This window comes from Macaca fascicularis, chromosome 13, assembly GCF_037993035.2.
Source record: "Macaca fascicularis isolate 582-1 chromosome 13, T2T-MFA8v1.1".
Classification (NCBI taxonomy): Eukaryota; Metazoa; Chordata; class Mammalia; order Primates; family Cercopithecidae; genus Macaca; species Macaca fascicularis.
Window position 1 is genome coordinate 118,855,462 of NC_088387.1, and position 24,285 is coordinate 118,879,746.

Here is a 24,285-nt window from a genome sequence, read left to right on the forward strand (position 1 = left end):
GCCTGGAGCACCAGGAGATAAAGCAGATTTTCTGTGTTCCTGTCGCGTTGCTCGGGCTGCGACAGAAGCACTGTCTGTGTGTGCTGACACGTGCAATCTGATGGCAGTTAGTGCTGGTTGATTCGCGAAAGGCCCAGATGACCGACGGTCCATGTCGTGGGACCTCTCCTGTCACAGCGAGTGTGCTCAGCCCCACTGAAGTGGTCAGGCGCGGCTGCCTGTGCAGTGAGGAGAACGTGGTCCCTCGCTGCCACATCCCCGCCACCTGCCCCCAGCACCCTCCTCCTTGGAGAGCCATGGCGTCCCCTAAATTCATGGCCGGATGAATTCTACGGATGGCCAAGTGGCAAGATCGTTACAAAGACTGAGCCTGTGTTTTTTAAGGAAAAATCTGTAAATAGGTACAAGCTACAGCTGGTTGCTGCCGCCACTTCTTCAGGGAGATTTTTCTCTTGATTGTGGCTTAGGTTCCTGGGAACCTTTGACTCTCCCAATTCCAATCCTTCCTCGTCCAACCCGCTGTCACATTTTAGTGGTAAAATACCATCTTGAAAAAGGACTCTTCCTTTTGTGTTCTTTTGCATTTAAAAGGTGTTATGCGTCTCATAATCTTTTGTGTACTTCATATAACATGTGGTAATTACGCATCCACCACCCTTCATTGTGCATCTTCTTCTGCTCCAGGCAGCATTCTAGGCCTGGGGGCTGTATCCGGGTGAGCGAGACGAGCCACTCTCTTGTGCCAGGCACTGCCCTGTACACTGGGCCTGTAGCATCCACCAGCTACACACCTTGCCCTTGTAACCTGCAGGCTTGACGGGGGACAGACAATGCTAAGTACAAAAGAAAATGTGCAACTTGTGCAATGGGATAAAGGAGAAACAAGTGGCTGGGAAGGAGATGCCAGCCGGGTCTTAGCCAGGAGCCATGGCAGGACCCATCAGAGGGCATCGTGTGGTCCTGTGAGCGACCGTGGCAGCTGGAACTGGGGCACTCACCCTGGAGGCCATGACAAAGGACACAGTGGTCATGATGAGAGGCACGGATCAAGGTGGGGCCAGTATCTTGTGTCCTGAGCAAGTGTGTAGTGCTGATGCTGCCTGTTGAGATGGGAAGCCCCGGGAAGGATGAGACTGGGGAGCCACTGGCATTCAGGTTTGGACACTAAGTGTTAATTGCATATCATGTGTCTATGCGTCTGCTGAAGCTGGTGCCTCTGGGAGCCTGTGTCGGGGAGGTGAGCGTGGGAGATGTGAATTGGGTGCTGTTGGCACACTCTATGGGATTCAAAGCCCTGGGGCTGATTTTAGACTCAGTGCACATAGGGAGACAGGATCACGGATGGGTCTGGGCATGCCTCGTTTACAAGCCGGGAGGGAGACTGAGGGAGCCAGCACAGAAGCGGAAGCTCGGGAGGCTGGTGTAGAGTGGGGAGCAGGGCATGGCTCCCAGGGTCCCATGGTCCCTCAGTTCGGTTTTGGGTCTGCCATTGCCCTTCTCCCACAGAGGACGAGACTGTTCCTTCTGTCATTTTTGGAGGCATTCGAGATCCGACAACATACTCGGGGTCCCTGGGTCACACGCACCATCCTCTGGACAGAGAGAAAGAAAACCCTGAGCTCGGCATTCTTTGTTTTAAAACCACAATTTAGAGGATCACCCAGAGAGAAGAGAGTGACAGCGAAATGATTGAGAAGAAAGAGACAGGAAGAGCGAGCCCTGAGAGGTCCAGGAAGCAGGCGGCAAAGAGGTTTGCCAATTAATATGGAAACGAATCCTCCCTTGTCTCCCCTCTCCCCTGAAACCGGTGGGGAGATATTAATAGAGCAGTTCTGTTGCCAGGAAGAAAGCAAATGGGCAATTAAAACTCCAGAAAGCTGAGCAGTGCGTGTGCGCCATGGATTTGAAAGCCTGCATTTTAATTGCGGGAGATGCAGCCGTGCAGGCACTTGGAGGCTGTGTGCAGGGTGGGGCTCCACTGGGGGCCTGTGGCTGCCTGGGGGGCCAGGGCTGCTGGGACCTGTGTTCGTTGCCAAGGCCACCACCCGGCCCTCCTGCCCTCCCATGCAGGAATGGCTGGTGCACCAGAATCTGGTTTCATCCCCATTCCCCTGTGTCATGGCCGCTGCGTGCGCGCGTCTGTCCTCTGTCCCAGGCTGTGCGCCATCTGATGCTGCCACGTCTGACGGGGCCCGCTGAGCAGTGTTTCCTGGGCTTGGTGGAAGGTCAGGCTTGTCTCGGGATCCTCACGTTTGGCGAAGTCCAGAGGTGGACACCCGAGGAACGGGGAGGGCTGTTGCTTAGCAACAGATTCCAGCTGCATCTACCCTGTAAGGGCCACGGTGACTCCCTGGTTTTGTCCCTGACGGTGCTTTTCTTCCTGGCTTGGGTTCCTACATCATTAATAACTGTCGTTCACTCTGCCACCAGTCAGAGAAGCAAAAGAACTTTCTGGACACCCCAGCAGCCCCAGCCACACGACACTCATGTTCAGCTGTAACGTGGTATTTCACGTCACCTCCTTGTTCGCCCTGTGGTCACTTTTGAAGAACTTGCATAGTTTCAATGACAATGTCCTAAACTGCTAGAGTCCCAAAACTTGCTTTGGGTTCAGTGTTTGGATTTCTTTCTCGTCTTGAGGTACGAGGGTGGCCTGCGTTTTGGAAGACCTCCAGGCTAGCAGAGGGGCAGGGGTTGGAAAAAGCACACCTGCTTCCAGAACAGCATCTGAAGGGCGGCAGGACAAGCATGTACCGAGGTCCCAGGTGGCGGCGGGAGACTGTGACCCTGCCCCACCCGCTGCTCCCACCCGCCGCAACGCCACTCCGTCAGGACGTACCCCGTGACAACCTTACCTACAGCAGACTTGGGCTGCAGGGAGGAGAGGGAACCGTGTGAGGGGCCACGAAGAGCTCTCATGACACTTACCCCTTGGTGCAAGCAGCCTACTCCTTACTCAGTACTTCTGCACACGACCTCGGACCCTCCACCGCCCAGGTCCGTAGGGGCTAGAGCGTGGTGAATGAGCTTTCTGGAGCATGGTGAGTGAGCTTTCTAGAGCATAGTGAATGAGCTTTCTGGAGCATCGTGAACAACCTTTCTGGAGCATGGTGAAAAAACTTTCTAGAGCGCGGTGAACGAGCTTTCTGGAGCGTGGTGAACGAGCTTTCTGGAGCGTGGTGAACGAGCTTTCTTGAGCATGGTGAACGACTTTTCTAGAGCATGGTGAACAACTTTTCTAGAGTGTGGTCAACGAGCCTGGTGCTGCAGCTGGGTCTAGGTATGATCTGCTCCCCACCGCCCCCTCTGCCAGCCGGCACTCTGGTGTGTTCTTGGATGGTGGCTTCAACTCTCCGAGCCTTGGTTTCCTTGTCTATATGTGAAATTGATAGCTCCGCCTCTTGGAGCTGCTGGAGGATGGACTCGGCACGTGGGGATGCAGGGGCTGGCTTGTTCCTCTGGGGCATTGGTGCCTGTGCTCTGCCAGCCGCTGTCTCAGGTGCTCTGTGGGGCACTCTGGACTGTGAGATCCCTGCTCCCCCGGAGCACACCGCCTATGACATGTGACATGTGCTTCTGAAAACGCTTCCAGAGTCACCAAGGTAGACGCAGCCGAGCCTGATGCCTCAGCCTTTCCCTGTCACAGACACCAAGTGTCCCTCACCCCTCGGTCCTCCCATGTCCCCAGGATATGCCTGGTAGAATGGTCCCCACCCCTGGGGGTCCTCGGTACTGCTCCTTCTGGGCCCACTCCTGGGGCTTCCTGGAATCTGGCACTTGACACCTGGAGTTGAATGGAGGCCATGTCATGGCAGCACATTTTACACAGGAACGGTGTGTGCATGCATCATGCACAGGCAGACACAGTGACAGCAGTTGTCGAATCACCCTGGGTTTGTAAATGAGGCCAACCTATTTGTTTTTATTAGCATAAAAATAACCTTTTGTGCTGCCTGTGAGTTCTGAGGGTGGGGATTCAGGCAGGGGTAGCAGTTGTGGCTTGTGTCTGCTCCACGTGCCCGGGGGCTTAGCTGGAAAAAGCTGGAGTCCTGGGAAGGTTTGTTCACTCCCAGTTGCTGCAACTAGCGTTGGCTCTCGGCTAGGAAGATGGAGCCACAGCTGGAACACCTACAGGCGGCTGCCCCGTGTCCTCAGGGCAGGGCACTGCTTCCAAGGTGAGGGTCCCAGAGACAGTTGGCGACTTCTGCTCCGTGCGAGGGTCCCGGAGACAGTCGGTGGCTTCTGCTCCGTGCGAGGGTCCTGGAGACAGTCGGTGGCTTCTGCTCCATGTGTTAGTAACTCTTGTGCAGCGTCAGAAGCTTTGCCTCCGCGTGGTCAGCAGAGCTTTCTTTGGACTCCAACACTTTAATTCTTACGGAGCAAGCGAGAAAGAAAACAAGCAAACTCTTGTTTTGAAGCTAGAAGTGCTCAGTCCCCAACACTTGGTATTTAATTGACCCTGAGCCTTAACAGAAGCAGAGGCCGTGGGGCCGTGGCCATGGGACTGTGGCCGTGGGACCGTGGCCGTGGGGCCGTGGCCGGCGCTCGCTCGCTGCAGCTGGGCAGGCGGTGGGTGCTGCTGCTCCTGTTCACCACAGCCGGGGCCTGGGGGTGGGGGTGGGGTGGGGGCGCTGACTCTGTTTCCTGGCCCCCATTCTGACCCCAGCCCTGACTTTGAGGTTTGCTCCAGGGTGTGCTTGGAGCCTGCTTCTCCCCTGCCCTGTCCCAGGTCCTTCCTCCTGGACTGGGGGTCTCTGGTTTGTGTGGAGACAGAGGCAGTGAGGGCCGCGGGTTCGCTGACCTCGGGGACTGTCCGGCCTGCCCCGAGACGGAGCGTGAAGCCGTCTTTCATGAGGACATTTTCCGTGGTGATTTGACGTGTCCCTGTGTATTTAACCAGTTCTCCGTTGGTGACCACTGGCTTTCAATATCTTGCCCTTGTACAACACTATTGAAAATCCATACCTACGCGTCTGTTCTTTCTGGGGGAGAATTGCTGGGTCATGTGGTTCTGACGCCCGCTTTCCCTTCTCAGGGCGACCTCACCGGGACCTACCCCAGGCCGTCTGCACTCTCTCCTCCCACAGCCACCTTCTCTTCCTCTGACTCTGCTGCTGGCGGCCCCCCTTTCCCAACTATGCGCTCCTTCCTGCCACAAGCGGAAAGGCAGGATAATGACACGGGGAAATGGACTGGGAGTTGGGCAGACCTGAGTTGGAATCCTGGCTCCATTGGAGTTGCTGTGTCCTGAGAAGTGAACTGCTCTCTGCCCCCGACATTTCTCATCAACAGAATGGAAATAACAGCTGCTTCATGGAGTGAGATTAGGTTGGCTGAAGAATGCAAAGTGCTGGCACGTAATAGAAATTGAGTACATTTTGGTTCTGTTTCCCTTTCCGCACCACTGTCCATGGTCTGCACACAGCTCAGGACCTGGCCTCCGGCCCTGTCTCCATGCTGCCTGGCTTACGTGCAGCCATGGCTCAGCCTTCTGTGCCTGTGGGCTCTCCCATTTGTGCACTGTCTGCTTCCTGGCCTGTGTCTTGGGGAGATAACCTGGGGCCTCTGTAGCGCTCCCTTGTATTTCCTCAGGTGGTTTTCCCTTTTCCTTTTTCTTTATTTTTATTTTTCTTTTTATTTTTTTGAGATGTAGTCTTGCTCTGTCTCCCAGGCTGGAGTGCAATGGCGCAATCTTGGCTCACTGCAACCTCTGCCTTCTGAGTTTGAGTGATTCTCCTGCCTCAGTCTCCTCTGAGTAGCTGGGATTTACAGGCAGCCGCCACCATGCCTGGCTAATTTTTGTATTTTAGTAGAGACGGGATTTCACCACGTTGGCCAGGCTGGTCTCGAACTCCTGACCTCAAATGATCCTCCTTCCTTTGGCCTCCCAAAGTGCTGGGATTACAGGTGTGAGCCTCTGTGCCCAGCAGGTTTCCCTTGTCTTTTCTCTCCCTCTTTAATTAGTGGTGCTCACTGGTGTCTGGCCCTCCTGCCCTTCTGGGCGTCCTTTGCAGCTGGGGGAAAGCATGGCGAGTTTTGGCCAGTGTGCCTGGAACGTGGCACGTCACTTCTGGGTGTGAGCTCCTGAGTCCTCTTGTGCCATTGCAGGCAATGCTGAGGCAGCAGCTTCCATCTCCGCATGGGTTGCAGAGTGAGGAGATAGGAGTGGCCTGGCCACCTGCCAGGAGGGGTGGCCGGGGCCGGAGCTGGGCCTGGTTGTTCAGAGCCCCTTGGGTGCCTCCATGTTTGTTGGCGCAGTGTCACTTGGCTGCTCGGACCAGTGCGCTGTGCTGCTGGTATAGGGAAGGAGGCCAGCCTGGCGTGGTGGTGCTGAGAGGCGCATCTGCTGCATGGACCCTCTTAGGATGCCCCTGCCCAGGAGAGCCTCATCACTGTGATGGCAGTGGGAGCTAAGGGGTGGGGCATCTGGCCTTCCCCTGATTCCTCAAAGTGGCAAGGACTGGGACATTTCTTCTCCAAATGAGGACTGCAAAAATGGGGAAGACTAAATTGGGTTGGGGGGCATTGGAAGTGGAATAAATAAGTGAAACAAAGCCGAGTTTGCATTCCGTAAAAGGACAGATCACCCCTAGGTATGCAGGGCGACTGCACTGCTCTGTGGCTGACAGGCATTGTCTAAAAATAGTGAGAGCACCTCCTCGAAGCTAATTCTTTCCTCCTACGCTGTGCATTTTGTTTGGGTGGTGAGAGTGGCATAGTCATTAATAAGGCAGCAAGGCAAGCCCATTTGTCAGTGGGAAGAGCGGGGCCTCTGGACCTGCTCCTTGTTCCTGAAGCACGGAGAGCACTAATGGGCACCCGCCGGGCACAGCCCCTGCAGCGTCGAGGTTCGGCCAGCACGGCGACAGGCGCCGGCCTGGTGCAGACTCGGGAGCGCACACTTCAGTGGCTGTTCCCCGGGCAACGGAGTCGCCGCCGCCAGCTGGCTCTGCCCCCAGAGCCCATCAAAGCACACACCCTGCCAGGAGCCGGCGCAGCAGCCCGTACGGCCATCTGTAGGCACCGATGTCGGCACGTTGGCAGTTGGGTTTCAAGGTTAAACACGAGGGAATGAACGGGAGACTAACTAGACAGAGACCGTAATCTGGGTATGTTTAGTATGCACCAGGTGGGAGGGAGTGGAGAGGGAGCGCAGGAAAGGAAGCGCCGGGCTCACTGAAGCCTGTGGGGCTGTGTTTTCTGTTTGCTCCACACGGAAGGCTGGAAAGAGATTTCATCACTTGGTCTGAGGGTAAAAGCATGTTCCGTCCGGGGCAGCTGCTAGCCATGTCCACAGAGCTGTCCGTCTTCAGGCCTCTGTGCAAGCTGCACGGAGGGGCAGTGCCCCCACCAGATGGAGGCCCGGGGCTGCTGATGGCTGCCGACATGAACCCAGCGGGGAGCTGACTTGGCTCTCCTGTTGGCTGGTTTGTCCTAGAATTTTCATAAACTTATTTATTTGATCTTTGCAGGGATTCCCCCTTCACGTGATGGCTGCACCAACTGGCTCTCATCAGTGAACTTTTTTGTAGCATTGAATATAAATTTCTCATTTCCACATACCCAGTGTCCCTTTTAAAGCATCCTGGCATTTGAACTTGGTATTTCCACCTAACACTCAGTTCCATTCATGTGAGCCCCTCCAGTGCTTAAAAAGGGTCACTACCAGCCGGGCACGGTGGCTCACGCCTGTAATCCCAGCACTTTGGGAGGCCGAGGCAGGCAGGTCACGAGGTCAGGAGATCGAGACCATCCTGGCCAACACGGTGAAACCCCGTCTCTACTAAAAAAATACCAAAAAATTAGCCGGGCGCGGTGGCGGGCGCCTGTAGTCCCAGCTACTCGGGAGGCTGAGGCAGGAGAATGGCGTGAACCCGGGAGGCGGAGCTTGCAGTGAGCCGAGATCGCGCCACTGCACTCCAGCCCGGGCAACAGAGAGAGACTCCGTCTCAAAAAAAGAGAAAAAAAAAAAAGAAAAAAAAAAGGGTCTCTACCATCCTGCAGAAACTTTGGTTTTAATCTCTCATTTTTTAAAAAACTATTTTTTGTTTCTGTTTTTCCTCTCTGATCTATCTATAGGAATTTGAAATAAACACAGTTACATTTGAAAAGATATGGAAAATTCAAATAATGTATTTCAGAATCAAGTTTCAACATAAAATTTTAATTTGGGATGGTTGGACGGGTAAAAATAAGAATATTCAGCATTCCCCGTTGTCATGTAATTAATGTCAATGCTGTTTTCGCCTTGACCGTCTGAAGGGAGCTGGTTAGGACCTACTGAGCCCTTCCAGGCCCGTGTTCCTGTGTACGTGGGTGTTGCTCATGAGTGTCGTGTGATAATAGTGACTTTCTGGAGCCGCTGACTACATTTCCAGATTTTCCCTCAATTTTTTCCTCTCACCACTCCAATCGCTCTCTTCTCTGTGCCTTTTTCCATCATTTTGCTTTGCTTTACCTTTTCATGAAACAGATGTCAGTATTCCCAGGCGCCTAATCCCTGGATCTGTTTACCTTTCATAATGAAGACTTCCGTCTTTCGAGAAGTGCTCGCTAACTCGCCCTACGTTCTCGGGAAACGTGCACTCTCGCTGGATTTCTATAAACAAATCTCCAGCCTTCCTGGAGGGACGCCGAGAAGCAGGGCAGGTCCCGGCCACCACAACCAGAGGGGACTTTTGGGCCCAGAAGAGAAATCTGACTTCCCTGATTTTCAAGTTGTTGAGCGGATGTTTGTATTCACTCAACAGTGGGAGCCAGACCTTGAGTACAGAAAGACGAGGGAGTGTGGCATCCATTCCAGCCATGAAGGCAAGGACAGGGTGCTGTGCCCAGGGAACATGGCTTTATGTGGGATGGGGGTGGGTATGGTGCTTGGGTTCGCCCGGAGGACCACGTAGAGACAGCACCCCAAGCTGGAGGCCGGGACAGAGGATGAGACACCAGAAGGAGGGAGATCAAGGGGAAGAAGAGTGTCCAGCAGTGGCAGCCGCACAGGCGGCACCTGGAAATGACCACAGGAGGAGGCGCGGGTGGCACCGGCTCCTCGTGCTAAGACCTCCAACCTGGGCGGGCAGCTTCTCATGTCCTGGGTCTGAGAGGAGCTGCCTCTCCTTGAGTGCCCTGGAAGGCACAGCTTTCAGTGTGGCACTGGCCATGTTCCCCTGGGTGCCACCACCTCTAGGAGCCACATCGTGGAAGCCATACCAGTGACCTGTCATGGAAGTGAAGGAAAGAGTTTCCCCTGAACAAAACAGTCTGCTGATGTTAAAATCAGAACGGATACTGGCAGCTGACTTAGATAAGGCAACCTCATTTGCTCGCAGCCTTGAGCCCTTCCCGTCTGCAGGCGTGGTCAGGGTTGTGAGCAAGTTGGCCAGAGCCCCTCTTCCCCTGGAGCAGGTTAGATTCAAGTTGGGGGAGACAAGCAGGGAGGCAGGGCCAGTCTGCCCAGGGCCCCTCACCTGCAGCCCACCCTGTTCTTCATGCCAGGGTGTGGCTCATGTGTGAAGCCTGAGATGCCGCCTCGAGGCACCTGGAGGATGGGAACGAGGCTGGGCGAGGAGTTGGGAGACCAGGTCCGAGTTCCTAGGCCGGGCGAGGCATTGGGAGACCGGGTCCGAGTTCCTCTGTGTTTGTGAGGGAGCGTGGAGCCTCCTTGAGGTATTGTTGACTTGTCTGTAACTGTGGGTAACCACCAAGGTGCTTTGCAACCTGTGAGGCTCCGGACTCAGGTGTAAAGGGACTACTCAGAGCAGTCAGTGTGGAAGGAAGAATGTTTTGGAATTACTGCTGCATCCCCCTTTTCCCTCAGTTAAAGAATCAGAAAGGCATAAACCACAACGCATCCCTTTCCTCTTCTAAGGTGATTACAAGAAAATGGTGAACCAGAATGGGCTCCATAGAAATCATACAAATACATAAAAGCAGAAAGATAAATAGTAACATTTATTTTTCTTTTCTCTGTCCTTACAAAAAGCTACTTGCAAAACTGCAGCTGATAGACTCCAGGCTGCGCTATGGTGACTAGTAAGAGGATGAGGTCCTGTGCCTTCTTTTTAGCCCGAGACATGGATATAAGTGAGAGGTGTTTGATTGCAGTGAGTCGTATGGCGTGTGACGGAACGCAGCTAAACTCCCCAGGTTGTGTATAACATCGCATCCCGGTGCTGGTTCCCCTCACAGCTCTGTGCATCGGGTCAGAAGCAGCCTCCTGCAGTCGCACAGATGAGCAGGCTGCTGTCCCGACCCTTGTGCCTGGGCGTTCACCATTCCACACCTTCTTTAAACTCACTTCTGTTGAGTGTCTACCTTATCTCCTGGGCTTTGTGATATGTGCATTCATTTCCACCTCATTTAATATTTTAAAAATCCCCAGAAGAGAAGCATTGATATCTGTCTACATTTTGCAGTTAGGGAGACTGAGGCTTAGGGACTGTAAGCAACACCTTGCCCAGGATCCCCAGCCGGCAGGCCACAAGCGGGGACTGCGACCTTGCCTGGTGTGATGTCCATTTGGCCCTGCATCCCTGTATCCCACGCTCCCTCGCTGGGCTCAAGGTGACAGACTATTCCCACCTCTTCCCAGTATTTACTGACAAATACGTTTTTACAGATAAATTGATTGAATATTTTTATAAGAGAGCATTTTTGATATTTCAGTCTGGGAAAAAATATTGGAAACCTAAATACATCAGTCAGAAAATCATCAGATTTCCAAAGAATGAAGGGATGAAGATTTTTTGGAGTGAGGGGTGTTAATGAATTTCTGACATGATCGGTTGCCAGGTGTATAATGCTGATTTTTAAAAACTACCTCCTAAGGTGCTACGTGCCACCTTTCCTTTAGCAAATGCTGGCAAACCCACACTTTCCTGCTTTAGTGAGAACACGGGTGGCGAGTCACCGTCCGGAAAGCAGTTTGATGTCGAGCAGACGTCACTGTTTCCTTCTGTAGGTATAAAAAAAAGACTTGATGTAGTCAGAGCACAGGTGAACTCACGTATCAACCAAGGTTTCTGCTGTCTGCCAGACTGCTTCTGTTGGCTGGAGGTGAGGCTGATGGGCTGGTGGGAGGTGGGGCGGTGCCCCCCGTGACTCCTCCCTGCACAGGGGCAGCCGTCGTGGGGCTTATGGGGGTGCTGGGCAGACATGGCCTTCCGTCTGCTTCATCTTCCGGGCCTGCCTGAATCCTGTATGTAGTTGGGTTTGGAGGCGGGCCGACCTCACTGATGATCTGGGGCCCTGAAGCAGACTCAGCTGGAGGGGAAGACCCCTCCCCTTACAGAAATGGCCACAAGTGGAGCCTCCAGTAGTGCAGGCCAGGCCAGGCCAGGCCGACCTCAGGGGTCGGAAGTCGTGAGGAATGGTGAGGCTGAGCTGAGCCTGGCTGCTTCCCAACCTGCTCCTGCCAGGATGCTGTAGGGACTGGGGAGGACGGGGCTTGGATTAAGGAGAGATGGTGCCCGGGCAGAGCAGCTCTGCACGGAGGGAGGGCATTCTGTCAGAGAGCTGGCAGGCCACAGGTGAAAGGCAGGTTCCCCTGGCTCCTGCAGAGAAGTGGTAGCTTGGAGGAGGCAACATGGGGCCCATGGTCCAAGGGCAGGGCATGTGGGCAGCGGCACCAGCCGCAGCCTGTGTGTGGTGTGGATGGCAGCAGCCGATGGGGCAGGATGCGGGCATGCAGGTGGCCTCTGCCATGTACCTGCATCTCCCCGTCCTCTCGTTTCCATCTCAGACTCCCCTGGGCCTCTGGGGCCTGTGCCTCGTACCTGGAGTCCCCACAGACAGACTGAGGGAGCCTGGGGACAGTGGTGGGACCAGGTGAAGTTCAACCACAGGTGCAGACCCTCCTGTTCCCAGGGATGATTAGGGAGGGAAGTTCCCTAGTGAGAGGAGCAGAGGGTGGGTTGCGGCCCTGAAATGGGAGCACTGGTGCAGCCCTGACTGGCTTGTGCCGCCTCATTCCATCAATGGCTGGAGAACACAGGCACGGGCCGAGGAAGTGCCGCCCAAGGGCTGGAGTCCACCGTGAAACATGCCTTCTCTTGTAGCTCCCTTCTGTCCCCACCGCAGCCTGAGAGATGCACAGACGGGGCAGCAGCGTTCACAGCAGTCAGGGCCCTGAGCCGAGGCTGCGCAGCAAGTAAAAGGAGGGCGGGGTGAGATGCGGCCGACTGCAGGCAGCGCCCAGCAGGGACCCCACTCGTGCCCCGGGCTCCTCAGAGTAGCAGGTGGGCGTTACTCAGCCTACTCAGGTGGTTCTCACTTAATTAACAAGAAAAGGAACCCAGTGAACACCTGGGGGAGTAGTCCCCGGGGCCTGGGCTGTTACCAGGATAAGTGAGTTCATATTTGTGAAGCACGTAGGTGAAGACCACAAAGGCAGGGCGAGGTAAATGTTGGCAGAATGGTCTCGCCACCCATCACCTGGTAAGGTTTTGAAGCTGTTCATCTTTGATATGGGGTCAAGGCATTTCTGCAGACCTGAGTATCCCGCATGTAAATCACCCTTCTTATGTAAATTATTCCCAGCAATGTCCTCTACAGTTTCCAGCTGTAGTTTCAATGCACTGGATGGAGAACAGAAGACACGTGTAGAGCCGTGTGAGTGGAGAGGCTCCTAGATTTCTGTGGTTTCTCCCCCAACGTTGCACTTTGTTTTGCCTGCATCTAAATGGGCAGGGTTTTTAATAATGTGTTTTTAATGAGACTTCCTAACACATTCAACTTAGTTTTCCTGGTACCTTCTCTTTCTTTTACGTTTTTAATTAGAGTATTGGATTACACAGTACCCGTAACTGACAAACACGTTTGCTCCCTGGTGACTCCTCTCGTGGTTTAAGGTATTACTCAAAATATAAAGTGTAAATTTAGACATTTCAGTAAATTAATCTATCATCATAGGTGTTTGCGTTTTAACCTAATCATATGGATGCTATTATTTTTAATATTACTCATGCTTAGAGTTGTGTTCCTTGTTAAAACAACCAGAACTTAGAGAAAACTGTGAACTCAGTGCACATGCACTGAAAACGCCATCCGCTGATCAGTTACGTCTGCAGATCTAGAGGAAACCTTTCCAGAGCATCCCAGCATAATTCTAGGGATGCGGAAGAGCAGCCATATTTACACTTTTTCAAAACCAGTTGACATGGAGGTAGTGGACAGTGAGCCGGCCACAGCCTGAGACCAAGTGGCACATGGGCCCCTGTGCTCCCAAACCAGCAGGAAGACACATAGCTTTGTGTGGAGGCCCAAGGGTGCTGGGTGCAGCAGGAAAGAGCAAGGTGACTGGACTCCTGACCCTGTTAGAAGAGCAATCTTGCAGAAAGACTGCAGCTAAACTGGATGTAGTCCATCTCTTACATGGTATAAGAAAACATTATAAAAGCAGTATTTTTCAAGAAAGGAAATTTCAGAACTGTGGATAAAAGTATTTGTTCAACGTAGGCTCCCACATCATCCCTTCTCTGTCTGTAGATGAATATTTATGCATCAGAATAGCTAATTATGTTACCAATAAATCATCAAAGAGTGATTTTTAAAAGTTTTTGATATAGCATTTGCAACAGCAAAGAAGTAAACAGTCCACTTTAGATTGATTTTCGCCCTAAATGGTAATTTCTAAAAATCGAGTACACTTATCTCGACAATCTTTCTGTGTTTCATAGCAATGCCTATGAAATTGAATGGTTTCTTCACTTTAATGCGGTCCTTTCGTTGTCTACCCTACTGTTTTGTAAGTTTTTAAAATACTTACTTGCTTAAGGTCATTAGTACAGTGGATGCAATAGAGTAGAAAAATACAATCGACTTTGAGTCCGAAGCCTTGAGTTCTATTTTTGCTCTGCCGTTAGCACTTGTGGGACCTGAGGCAAGTTACTTAGCTGTCATGGTAGCAATTTTCTCCCATGACCTCTATAATAATCTTCCTGAGTGTATAGTCTTTGGCAGCTAGATCATTTAACTTAGCAGTGTTTACACTGTAGGCTTTCAGCACATCTTCAATTCTGCCTTTTCACGTTTAGCCATTGTTTACTGCCTCTCACAAGGGTGTGTTATTGTGAAGATGCAACTTTTTCCTAATCTTTCATTCTCTCTTGGTGGTTTTTAGAAATTCTGATATTGATGTGGAGTCTCTTTTCCATAAAAGGGGAACATCAGTTAAAAAAGAAATATGATTGTTTAAGACTAATTCTTTGAAATATATTAAGATTTTCAATGGTCTATTGTATGGGTTAATTTTTATGTTTCATTTGAGAAAAAAAATTGTGTTGTGTTTGATTCTTTTATAATCTTGCTATTTTAAATTTTTTCTAACTGGTTCTATCAGTTATTGAAAGATTTAAAGTCTCCCACTATGATATTGGATTCCTCTATTTTTATTTGTTCTGTCAATTTTTGCTTTATATGTTTTTTGTGTAATTTTATTTAGGGCATACAAGTTTAGAATTTTTTTTTGTTTTTCTGAACCTTTGTATTATTAAGTGGTGACCTTTGCTTCTTTTTCTCAGATCTATTTTGGCAGATATCAACATGGCTAAATCAGTTTCTTTTGTTGCTTGATGTGACATTTTCTGTTCTTTGCCTTCCTGTGTCATTAAGTTTTAGGGATATGCCTTATAAACAATGTTTGCTGATTTTAAAAAAATTCAGTCTAACAATCTCCAGCCGATGTCCATTATAGTTACTGTGAATACTGATCTACTTCTAATAATTCTTGTCATCTTTCTTTATACTTTTCTTTGGTACTACTTTCCTTCATCTCACTTTATGCTGTTTTGGGGGGTTTTGGTCATTTCTTGTTCTCTTGAGTGATTGTAAATCTTGTTTTTGCTCCATTTCTCTTCCTCTATTGTTTTAGAAGTTATATGCTCTTTTTCTACTCATACCATGTTGTTATTCTTGTTATTCATATTTAACAGAAATCTGAAATTAATTATTCAGTATTTCTCTATTCCAACAATATGAAAACCTTTTAAATCTATTTTCATCCCCCTTCTATCTTAGATATTTTGTTGGCCAGTATTTTAATTTTACCTTTGGGTATTTTTATTAACCTCAAAAGTAAATATTAGTATTATCATTAATGTCACACATATTTAGATGTTTTCTAGATTTTTGCCACTTATTTCTCTTAACTTTTTTTTTTATTTTTAAACTTCGAATTTGAGACCTTTCTCCTGGGATCGCTTTATTTTCCAAGTATGTCCTCAGAAGTTTCCTTAGTGAGGCTTTTGGAGGTAAATTCTCATGGTTTTAAAAATATTTTATTTTATTTTATTTACACCCCAAGTAGGATCTCATGGCTTGATTTACCTTAACATGCCTTTATTTTTGAGTAGCCGACTGAGCAGCTCTGGCCTGACGCATGTTGTTGTGTGCTGTCTCTGGATTCCTTTGTTGCCCTTGGGAAGTCAGCTGCCCAACTGTTGAAAGCACTGGAAACCCGTAACATTCTGTGTTTGTCTTTGGTGTTCTGCGTTTTTGCTACGGTGTGTCCAGGAGTGGATATATTTTTAATTATGGTTCTTGGAGATAGTTGTGCTTCCTGAGTCTGAGAATTTGTTTATTGATACCGTGCCTGCTGTCTTCTGTTTTTCGTGTGCACCCCACTTAAGGGTACGGCGAACCCTCTCAGCCTTTCTCCCACATTCCCATGCCACAGTCTCTGCTGCGTCCTGGGTTCTTTCTTCACATCTTTATTCCAAATGATTAATTCTCACCACTTATTTCCAATCTGTTAAATTGCCAACCGAGACTTTCATTTCAACAGTCATAATTTTTACTTTTAGACACTTTATTTAATTTTTTTAGGAAGATTCTTGGTAAATTGTGATAGTCTTTTGTTGCCTGCTCATAACCCGGCTTTTATTTCTTTGAACATTGCGATTCTAGTATCTGAAGTCATTGGAATGCTAATTTGCTCTGTTCTCTGGGCCTGCCCTCATTCAGGCCACTGTCTTCATGGGTTTGTCCTGGGTCACAGGCTCCTATCAGGCTGCTCTAAGTCTGTGGGGCCTCCAAGGGGCTGGCCTGTGGGTGCGTTCCTCCAGAGACGATTCTCATTTGTTTCAGAAAATGTCCAGGGTGGCCCAAAACCTAGGACTTCTTTAAGTTAGATTCTTGGCTTAGGATTTCGTGGACCACACCAGTAAATTCAAACTCAGACTTTTGTAAGGATCAACGCAGTTTTCAGGTTCTCAGCGTAGACTCTCTTTTTTTTATAAGAGCCATAGCTGAGATAAACAAGTGCTTTTTGTTTTTGACATTTTTCTATGCATGCCAGCTGGAGAATAATGTTTTCTAGCTCATTCCTGTAATGAGGATGTGGGTTTTAAGGAGCCTGGGTTTTTGCAGAGGTCCTAGTATCCCCTCTTTACCTTTGGTGGACCAAAAGCTTACTCTCCTGTTCCGTGTGTGGCCTTCAGGTTCCTAACAGAGGCCAAGATTGAAGGGTAACCATGGTTTATCATTTTGTTTTCAACAACAGCTTTACTGTTTGCTCTCAGTCATATTCTTCACTTCCCTGAAAGCATAGCTATGCCTTTAAAAATATATCTAAGTATTTTAGAGAGCCAGGTTTTTTTGTGTTTTGTTTTTGTTTTTTTCAGAATTAGCTGTATTGCTAGAATCCAAAGTCCTAGAGTCTATTGATACATGAAAGAGAATGTGAACAAAGATACTGTAAGGTAAAATAATCCTAAACCTTTACTTCCATCCCTGGGCTTCCCATAACAATATCACACTGCCTGGTAGCTGTTTTCGCCTAGATAGCTCTGACATCTCAAAAGCAGCACAGTCTAAACTGTGTTCTCTGAATTACTCATGTCAGTGGATGATGTCGCCAGTGGTGTAGAGTCTAGGAGACTTTGTCAGTCAGGGTCAAGAAACCACTCTAGATACAGGCGCACCTCATCTTATTGCACTGGGCTTTATTGTGCTTCTCAGACATTGTATCTTTTGCAAACTGAAGGTTTGTGGCAACCCTGTGTCCATCAAGTCTATTGCCCCATTTTTTCAATTACACGTGCCAACTTTCAACAGCACGTCCCACCCTGTGGCACATTTTGGTAATCTCACAATATTTCACCTTTTTTCATCATTGTTGTATCTGTTGTGATGCTCTGTGGTCAGTGGTCTTTGATGCTCCTATTGTAATTGTTTGGGGGCTCCACGAGCCTTGCCCATGTAAGATGGCGAAGTGAGTCTGTGTGTGTTCTGAGTGCTCCATCAACCGGCAGTTTCCCATGTCTCTCCTTTTCCTCAGGCCTCTCTATACCCTGAGAACGATGATACTGAAGTCAGGCCAATTAATAACCCTATAGTGGCCTCTAAGTGTTCAATGAAAGGAACATCTCTCACTTTAAATCAAAAGCTAGAAGTGATTAAGCTTAGTGAGGAAGCCAAGCCTCAGCCAAAAGCTGAGGTAGACCAAAATCTGGGCCTTGCACACCAATTGGCCAAGTTGTGAATGCAAAGGGAAAGTTCTTGAAGGAAATTAAAAGTGCTGCTCCACTGAACACACAAATGATAAGAAAGCCAAACAGCCTTACTGCTGATAATGGAGAAAGTTTCAGTGGTCTGGACAGACGATCCAAACATGCACAACATTCTTTTAAGCCAAAGCCTAATCCAGAGCAAGACCCCAACTCTCTTTATTCCGTGAAGGCTAAGAGGAGTGAGAAAGCTGCAGAAGAAAAGTTGGGAGCTAGCAGAGGTTGGTTCCTGAGGTTGGAGGAAAGAAGGCATCTCCACAGCATAGGAGTGCAAAGTGGAGCAGCAAGTTCTCCCGAAGATCTGCCTAAGATCAGTGATGAAGGGGGAACACGTCAGAACACTAAACAACAGATATTCAGTGTCAGTGAAATGCCTTATATTCGAAGAGTATAAGCCATCCAGGACTTTCATAGCAAAAGAGAAGTCAAAGCTTGGCTTCAAAGCTTTAATGGACAGGCTGACTCTCTCATTAGGGGCTAAATGGAGTTGTTGACTTTTAAGTTGAAGCCAATGCTCATTTACCATTCTGAAAAAACCTAGGCCTCTCAAGAATGATGCTACATCTACTCTGCCTATTCTCTATAAATGGAACAACAAAGCCTGGATGACAGCACATCTGTTCATAGCATGGTTTAGTGAATATTTTCAGCCCCCTCTTGACACCTACTGCTCAGGGACAGATTCTTTTGGAAATTACTGTCCATTGGCAATGCACCTCGTCACCCAAGAGCTCTGAAGGGGTGGTACCAAGAGCCGAATGTTGTTTTCATGCCTGCTAGCACAGGATTCATTTTGTAGCCCATGGATCAAGGAATAATTTCAACTTTCAAGTCTTATTATTTAAGAAATACATGTCTTAAGGCTGTTGTTGCCACTGCCAGTGATTCCTCTGATGGGTCTTGGCATAGTAAATTGAAAACCTAGAAAGGATTCACCATTCTAGATGCCAGTAAGAACATTTGTGATTCCCAGGAGGTGGTCAAAATACTGACATTAATAGGAAGTTAATGGGGGAAGTTGACTCTGGCTCTTGTGGACGACTTTGAGGGGTTCAAGACTTCCATGGAGAAAGTCACGGCAGTTGTGGTAGAAATAGCAAGAGAACTAGAATTAGAAGTGGAGCCTGAAGTTGGGACTGAATTGCTACAATCTCACCGTCAAACTCGAATGAATGAGGAGGTGCTTCTCAAGGATGAGCAAAGCAAGTGGTTTCTTGAGATGGAATCTACTCCTGGTGGAGACGCCGTGAACACTGTTGAAATGATAACATAGGATTTAGAATATTACGTAAGCCAGGTTGATAAAGCAGTGTTAGGGTTTGAAAGGACTGACTCCAATTTTGAAAGAAGTTCTACTGTGCATAAAGTGCTGTCCAATAGCATCACGTGCTGGAGAAATCTTTCATGAAAGGAAGAGTCAATAGATGCAGAAAACTTCATTTTGGTCTGAGAAACTGCCATTGCCACTCCATCCTTCAGTAGCTGCCACCTGATCAGTCAGCTGCCATCAACACTGAGGCAAAACCCTCCACCAGCAAAAAGATGACAATTCCCTGAAGGGTCAGGTGATTGTTAGTGTTCTCTAGTAATAAAGTATTTTAAAATCAAGGTATTCCCAATAGCTTTTTAGACCATAATGTTTTTGGACACTTACTCGACTGCATTATAGTGTCAGTGTAACTTTTACATGCACTGGGAAACCAAAAAATTCATGTGACTCTCTTTTTGCCGTATTAATGTTATCGTGGTGGTCTAGAACCAAACCTGTAATAAGTGTGCCTGTGTTCCAGAAAGCGGGGATTTCATCCAGGGAGGAAACACAGATCTTAGTTACCATGGGAAGCAGCTGCCACCCCCGCATGGAGACGCAAAAGGAAAAGGTAATAAACCTGGAGCTTAGAGGAGGTGCCCCGCAGAGCACACACTGGCACACGCCGACACACACCAGGCCCTCTGCAGGAGCATTGGCATCCGCAGAGCAGGTCTTCTGAGAGCCTCTTTGGAGCTGAGACCCTGCGGCGAGCATCCATGTGGGCACAGATGGGCTTGCACCCTGCTCAGCCTGAGCCCCGACATCCCCTCTTGTTTCGTCCCCGCTCTGTGCTTTCCAAGTCCTTGTTATAAGGGCAAAATGGAGGCTACAGCCTCTAAATCAATACAGACTCATATCTCTGCCCATCTGGACAATGTGGACAGCCAAGTGTCCTGCTCAGAATTTTGCCTCCTGGTATGATTTCTCTTTACCAGTTGTCGTCAGAGACACTTCTTCAGGGAGCACTTCCCATTGCTGCAGCTCATGAGGCTGCGCTGTGTGCAAGCCAAGGGTCGGTGCTCCCGAGCTGAGGGCTGGTGCTCCTCTTCATTCGCGGTGCTGGGGAGCTTCCCAGGAGAACAGAGGCAATGCAGTGGTGCCAAGGCAGAGGGAGCTGCTACCCGTAGTTATGCCACCTGCCTGTGCCTCAGGACCTGCTTGAACACAATTTTGTTTGGACGAAGTGAGATTTCCACGCAGTGACTGAGTGCGATGACTGAGTGTGATGATTGAGTGTGATGATTGAGTGTGATGACTGAGTGCGATGACTGAGTGTGATGATTGAGTGCGATGACTGAGTGTGATGATTGAGTGCGATGATTGAGTGCGATGATTGAGTGTGATGATTGAGTGCGATGATTGAGTGCGATGATTGAGTGTGATGATTGAGTGCGATGATTGAGTGCGATGATTGAGTGCGATGATTGAGTGCGATGATTGAGTGCGATGATTGAGTGTGATGATTGAGTGCGATGATTGAGTGTGATGACTGAGTGCGATGACTGAGTGCGATGACTGAGTGCGATGATTGAGTGCGATGATTGAGTGTGATGATTGAGTGCGATGACTGAGTGCGATGACTGAGTGCGATGACTGAGTGTGATGACTGAGTGCGATGATTGAGTGTGATGACTGAGTCGATGACTGAGTGTGATGATTGAGTGTGACTGCTGCTTCTGCCTGCGCTTAGGGCTTGATGTCAGACCACACGCGTTTTGTGGTGTGCAGTGCTCAGTGTACAGCATGCCCACATGATGGAGTGGGTAGGGAAGCCAGGAGCTGTGTCCGGACAGGAGAGAAGTTACATGCAGAAGGGACACTGCTTGCCTCCCACGCCTCACTGGCTGGCCTGTGATTCTCCCACGGGCCCCCCAGAGGCCCCACACAGCATGCTTGTTCACCCCGACACGGGGTGCCAGTGGCCATGCAGGTCTTCACAGCCCGCCATATGACAGAGGTAGGCTTTATGTCATATGTTACCTCCCAGATTCAAAAAGCCCCACCAAAGTCGGCCTCGTGGTGGTGAAGATGCCCCCATCTGCTCCACATCACCAGACCTTGAGACCTCCCTAAGCCAAGGGGAGCCGGCTTACTTCCCACCTGTGTGCACCTGTGTTGTTCAGGCATCTGAGGTGCCCGATGCTTCCTGGTCAACAGACCCCAAGCGCATGCTGTCCTCACTGTGCTTTCTGTCCTGTGATTGAGGTCTTTGTGGATGAGGTCAGGCTGTATTGGTCTGGGCAGGAAGTGGAAACAGCAGGTTAAACAGGGAAGTTTAGTATAAAGAAGCGCTAAGTGTGGTAGAAGAGTCACAGGCGTCAGGTATTAAGAAACTCCCTCAGGTCACCCCGGACGGAGCAAGAGCAACTCAGGAAGGAAGATCTTGGCGGGGCGCAAACCTCAGCCCACCGTGCAGCAGAGGTGGCTGCTCTGGCCAGGCTGGAGCTGGTCCACAGTCGCTGGATTGGCAGGAGGCTGTCCTCTGGATTGCAGGTGGGGAGTAGGTGGTCACAGCTGACAGCATGCTGTGCCGAGGGTGTGGGAACCCTCTGGGCTGTAGGCAGGGTACAGATAGGCCCCACGGGTGCCTTCAGAGGGAACCAGGACACTGGCATGGGCTCCAGGCCTCCCGGAGCTGGTGTGGGCAGGAAGTCTTGGGGGTCCAGTCTCTGGATTGAGAGGCTCATGGAAAGGCTATCACTGGACTGAGGTGACGGGGTCACAGAAGGACCAAGGGCCCAGTGTTGGGGCCACGCTTCCCTGCACACACTCACAACCACTCCAGGACTGTGGCGTGGAAGGCCCTGCCTCCTGCAGTCTCCCTCCAGGGCCTTTGGCTGAGAACAGGGCGCATCTCCAAGGAGAGCAGCCGAACAGTCTGTGCTACACAAGGCATGGTCTGCAGGGCGCCTACAGCACCTGAGGCGGCAAGTGGGTCACTGGCACAGGTGGATGGAGCCAGCCAATTTCTTCCTTAAAGGGCCAGAGAGTAAATATTTTAGGCTTTGTAGGCCATTCGGTCTCTGTCTTATATTCTCCTCTGTGTCCTTTGATGTCTTTAAAAATGCAGAACCACTCTTAGCTCACGGGGTGCAGGCCAGATGTGCCTGATGGGTACAGCATGTTGGCCCCAGGCCTGAGTCTTGATGTAGGTCTGCAGCAGGACGTGAACAGGTACTGCTGGCCTTGCCAGGTGACAGCGAATGGCTTCTGGTGGCCCTTCAAATTGGTGGTGTAGACCAAATTGCTAGATCAATCTTTGCATCAGAAGCCAGGGCCTGCATTCTTGTGTAGACGTGCTCTGTGACAGCAGCGTATCTGAAATGGCCGTGTTGGGGTTGCCCACCTGATTAAGTTTATGATCATGCACTGTCATTCTCCGAGAACCCTCTGCCGCTACGCAGGCCAAACAGCTGGGTTTGGTGGGGTGTGGTCAACGGCAGCACCCGGCATCTTTCCCAACCTCCATGGTGGTCCTAACTCTCCATCCCACCAACACTGCAGTGCTGCTTTCGGTGGACTAATTTCATGGGTGAGGGAATGTCCTGGGGCGTCCCTCTGGTCCTTCCTGTCATCACTGGCTCTGTAGCCATGGAGTGGGTGCTGTGTGGTCGTCCTGCCAATGCCAGGTCCGTCTATTCCAACGCACATGCAGGGATTGGAGAAATAACCGCAGGTTGGATACACTGACCCCACTGGGTTCTCTGAGGTGGACTTGGGCCACAACCTCCAGGTCTCTGCCTGGGGCCGTAGACCCTGTGATGTGTTGGGTCCAGCAGGACTGGCATTGATTCAGGGTCTGGGGTAGTTCCCTCTCCCCATGGTCAGCTCTCCTATAAAATAGCCATGGGTCCTTCCCCAAGGGGACCTGGGTTCCCCTAAACCGAGGGGCCATAGGCCTGTGAGCTGGCTTAGGTGAAGAGCTGAGAGAGGCCGCGCCTCTGCACTGTGGTCATCAGGCCAGCTTTCTGTCTCTGCCCTGAGCCTTTCTGGCATGTGGAGTTGGGGCTGAGCAGCCTGCCTGTCTTTTTCTCCCTTGGCCTCTGCCGCAGCTCCATCTGGTCTAGACTGCTCTGATTGGCATCTCATGCCTGCGCCCACTGTATCTCTGGAGCTCACGGCCGGCGAGCCCCTGACACCCCCACTTCTCAACACCCTCTTCCTGTTGGGGCAGCAGCCTGTTGTGATGCTGGCACCACCTCCTGCTGCCTCCTGGCCAGCAGAGCTTGTCAGAGGCGCGGGTGCCCCTCACGAATGCCTGGAGGATAAGAGACCTGATGTCATCCTTATCTTGCTCATCAGCCTTGCCGCCTTCTGCAGTCAGTCTCTGCCCCTGCACGCTCAGGAGCTGCAATCTGTACATGGTGCCATCCCTAAGGCGTTTAAAAGGCCATCGAGGAAGGTATTTTTAGGCCCAGATTTTCAGGCATCCTGTCGTGCACCCCGAGGCATACCTGCATCAGGTGAGCGCCCAGTGAGGCTGTCGTTTGTCCTCATCCCTCCTGCTCAGCTCCTACCAGACTCAGAGATGGCTGCAGGCTCTAAAAATAGCCCCATCTTAATGTACTGCTTGTGCAGCCTGGAAGCCTCCTCCTCCTCCAGCTGGGGATCAGATTAAGTCCCCCAGGCAGGGCATTGTTCACCCTTTAGCCGGCCTGACTGGAGCTACTATTCATGCTCACAAAGGCTCTAATCTCCTTTGAATTCCTGTAAGCCTTTTGCCTGGTAATCCCTTCCAGCAGGCAGCACAGGCGGTCACGAATATGCCTCCATCCCTTCATTTTGCCCTGATTATCTCTTTATCTCTTTAAGGGTCTTTAGCTTTTGTGTTAACATGTAAAAAGTAGGTAGTGGCATCAAATTGGCTTTAAAGACACAACTTGGAATTTTCTCTTTCAAAGCAGGGGGCTGTTATGGGAGTCAGGAGGCTCCATTCATTCTGGACATCAGTGCTAATGAGCCGTTTGAACTTGGAAAATCAGTGGCTTCACTGGGCCTCAGTTTCCTCATTTGTGAAATGAGGGGGCTGTGTTCATTCAGCATGATATCGGAGTTCCCTTCCAGCCCAGGTATCCTGTGGTTCTCTGACTTCTGTCGGCACAGACGTGGTGTCTGTGGGCAGTGCTGCTGTGGTTTGTGCCATAGGCCTGGTTTTATGTGGCAGCCTTAAGCCCTGCCCTCTGCTGGCTCCTAGTCATTGTGATGTTAATTCGGCACAGGAAGTTACGTTTTCAGGACCCCAGTTCAGGAGTGTGTGAAAAACATAGATAAAAGATGAAATGCCTCCCTGCTTATTACAGCGTTTTCCTTCTAAAGATCAGGTTTTGCTTCTTAAAAGCTCCTTCGTTTCTGTGATGGCTGCTGGATGTGTGTTGAACACTCTTTTGGGATCCAACAGCTACAGAAATCCTCAGAGTTTCAGAGCCGATGAGTGTGTCTCCATGGGTGCTTCTTCCTTAGTGCTGTTTACCT

General features: G+C 50.2%; 2 protein-coding genes across 9 annotated transcripts in view; one reads left to right on the top strand and one right to left on the bottom strand.

Annotated features, from left to right (window-relative positions):
• The window catches only part of EIPR1 (EARP complex and GARP complex interacting protein 1), a 174,350-nt gene that overhangs the window by 75,895 nt on the left and 74,170 nt on the right, over nt 1-24,285 (top strand). For 2 of the 8 annotated variants that reach the window (XR_012422712.1, XM_065527475.2), the window contains exon 1: nt 10,956-23,276. The exons of 5 other annotated variants lie outside the window; for them this stretch is intronic. Coding sequence is in view for 1 of the 3 variants with exons in the window: in XM_065527475.2 (XP_065383547.1) it covers nt 22,901-23,276 (376 nt within the window). In the remaining 2 variants the exon portion in view is untranslated. Of the gene's footprint in view, nt 1-1,192; nt 23,277-24,285 lie in introns of those variants that run through there. One more of the 8 variants, XM_065527478.2, reaches the window with a different exon arrangement.
• LOC123568443 (uncharacterized) lies at nt 16,908-18,930 on the bottom strand. Its single transcript, XM_045369876.3, has one exon. The coding sequence runs from the start codon at nt 18,025-18,027 to the stop codon at nt 17,416-17,418; it is 612 nt and encodes a 203-aa protein (XP_045225811.1). The 5' UTR covers nt 18,028-18,930; the 3' UTR covers nt 16,908-17,415.

Coding starts and splice junctions, on each gene's coding strand:
- LOC123568443 (XM_045369876.3), bottom strand. CDS start 18,027: ATGGTAAATGAGCATTGGCTTCAACTTAAAAGTCAACAACTCCATTTA.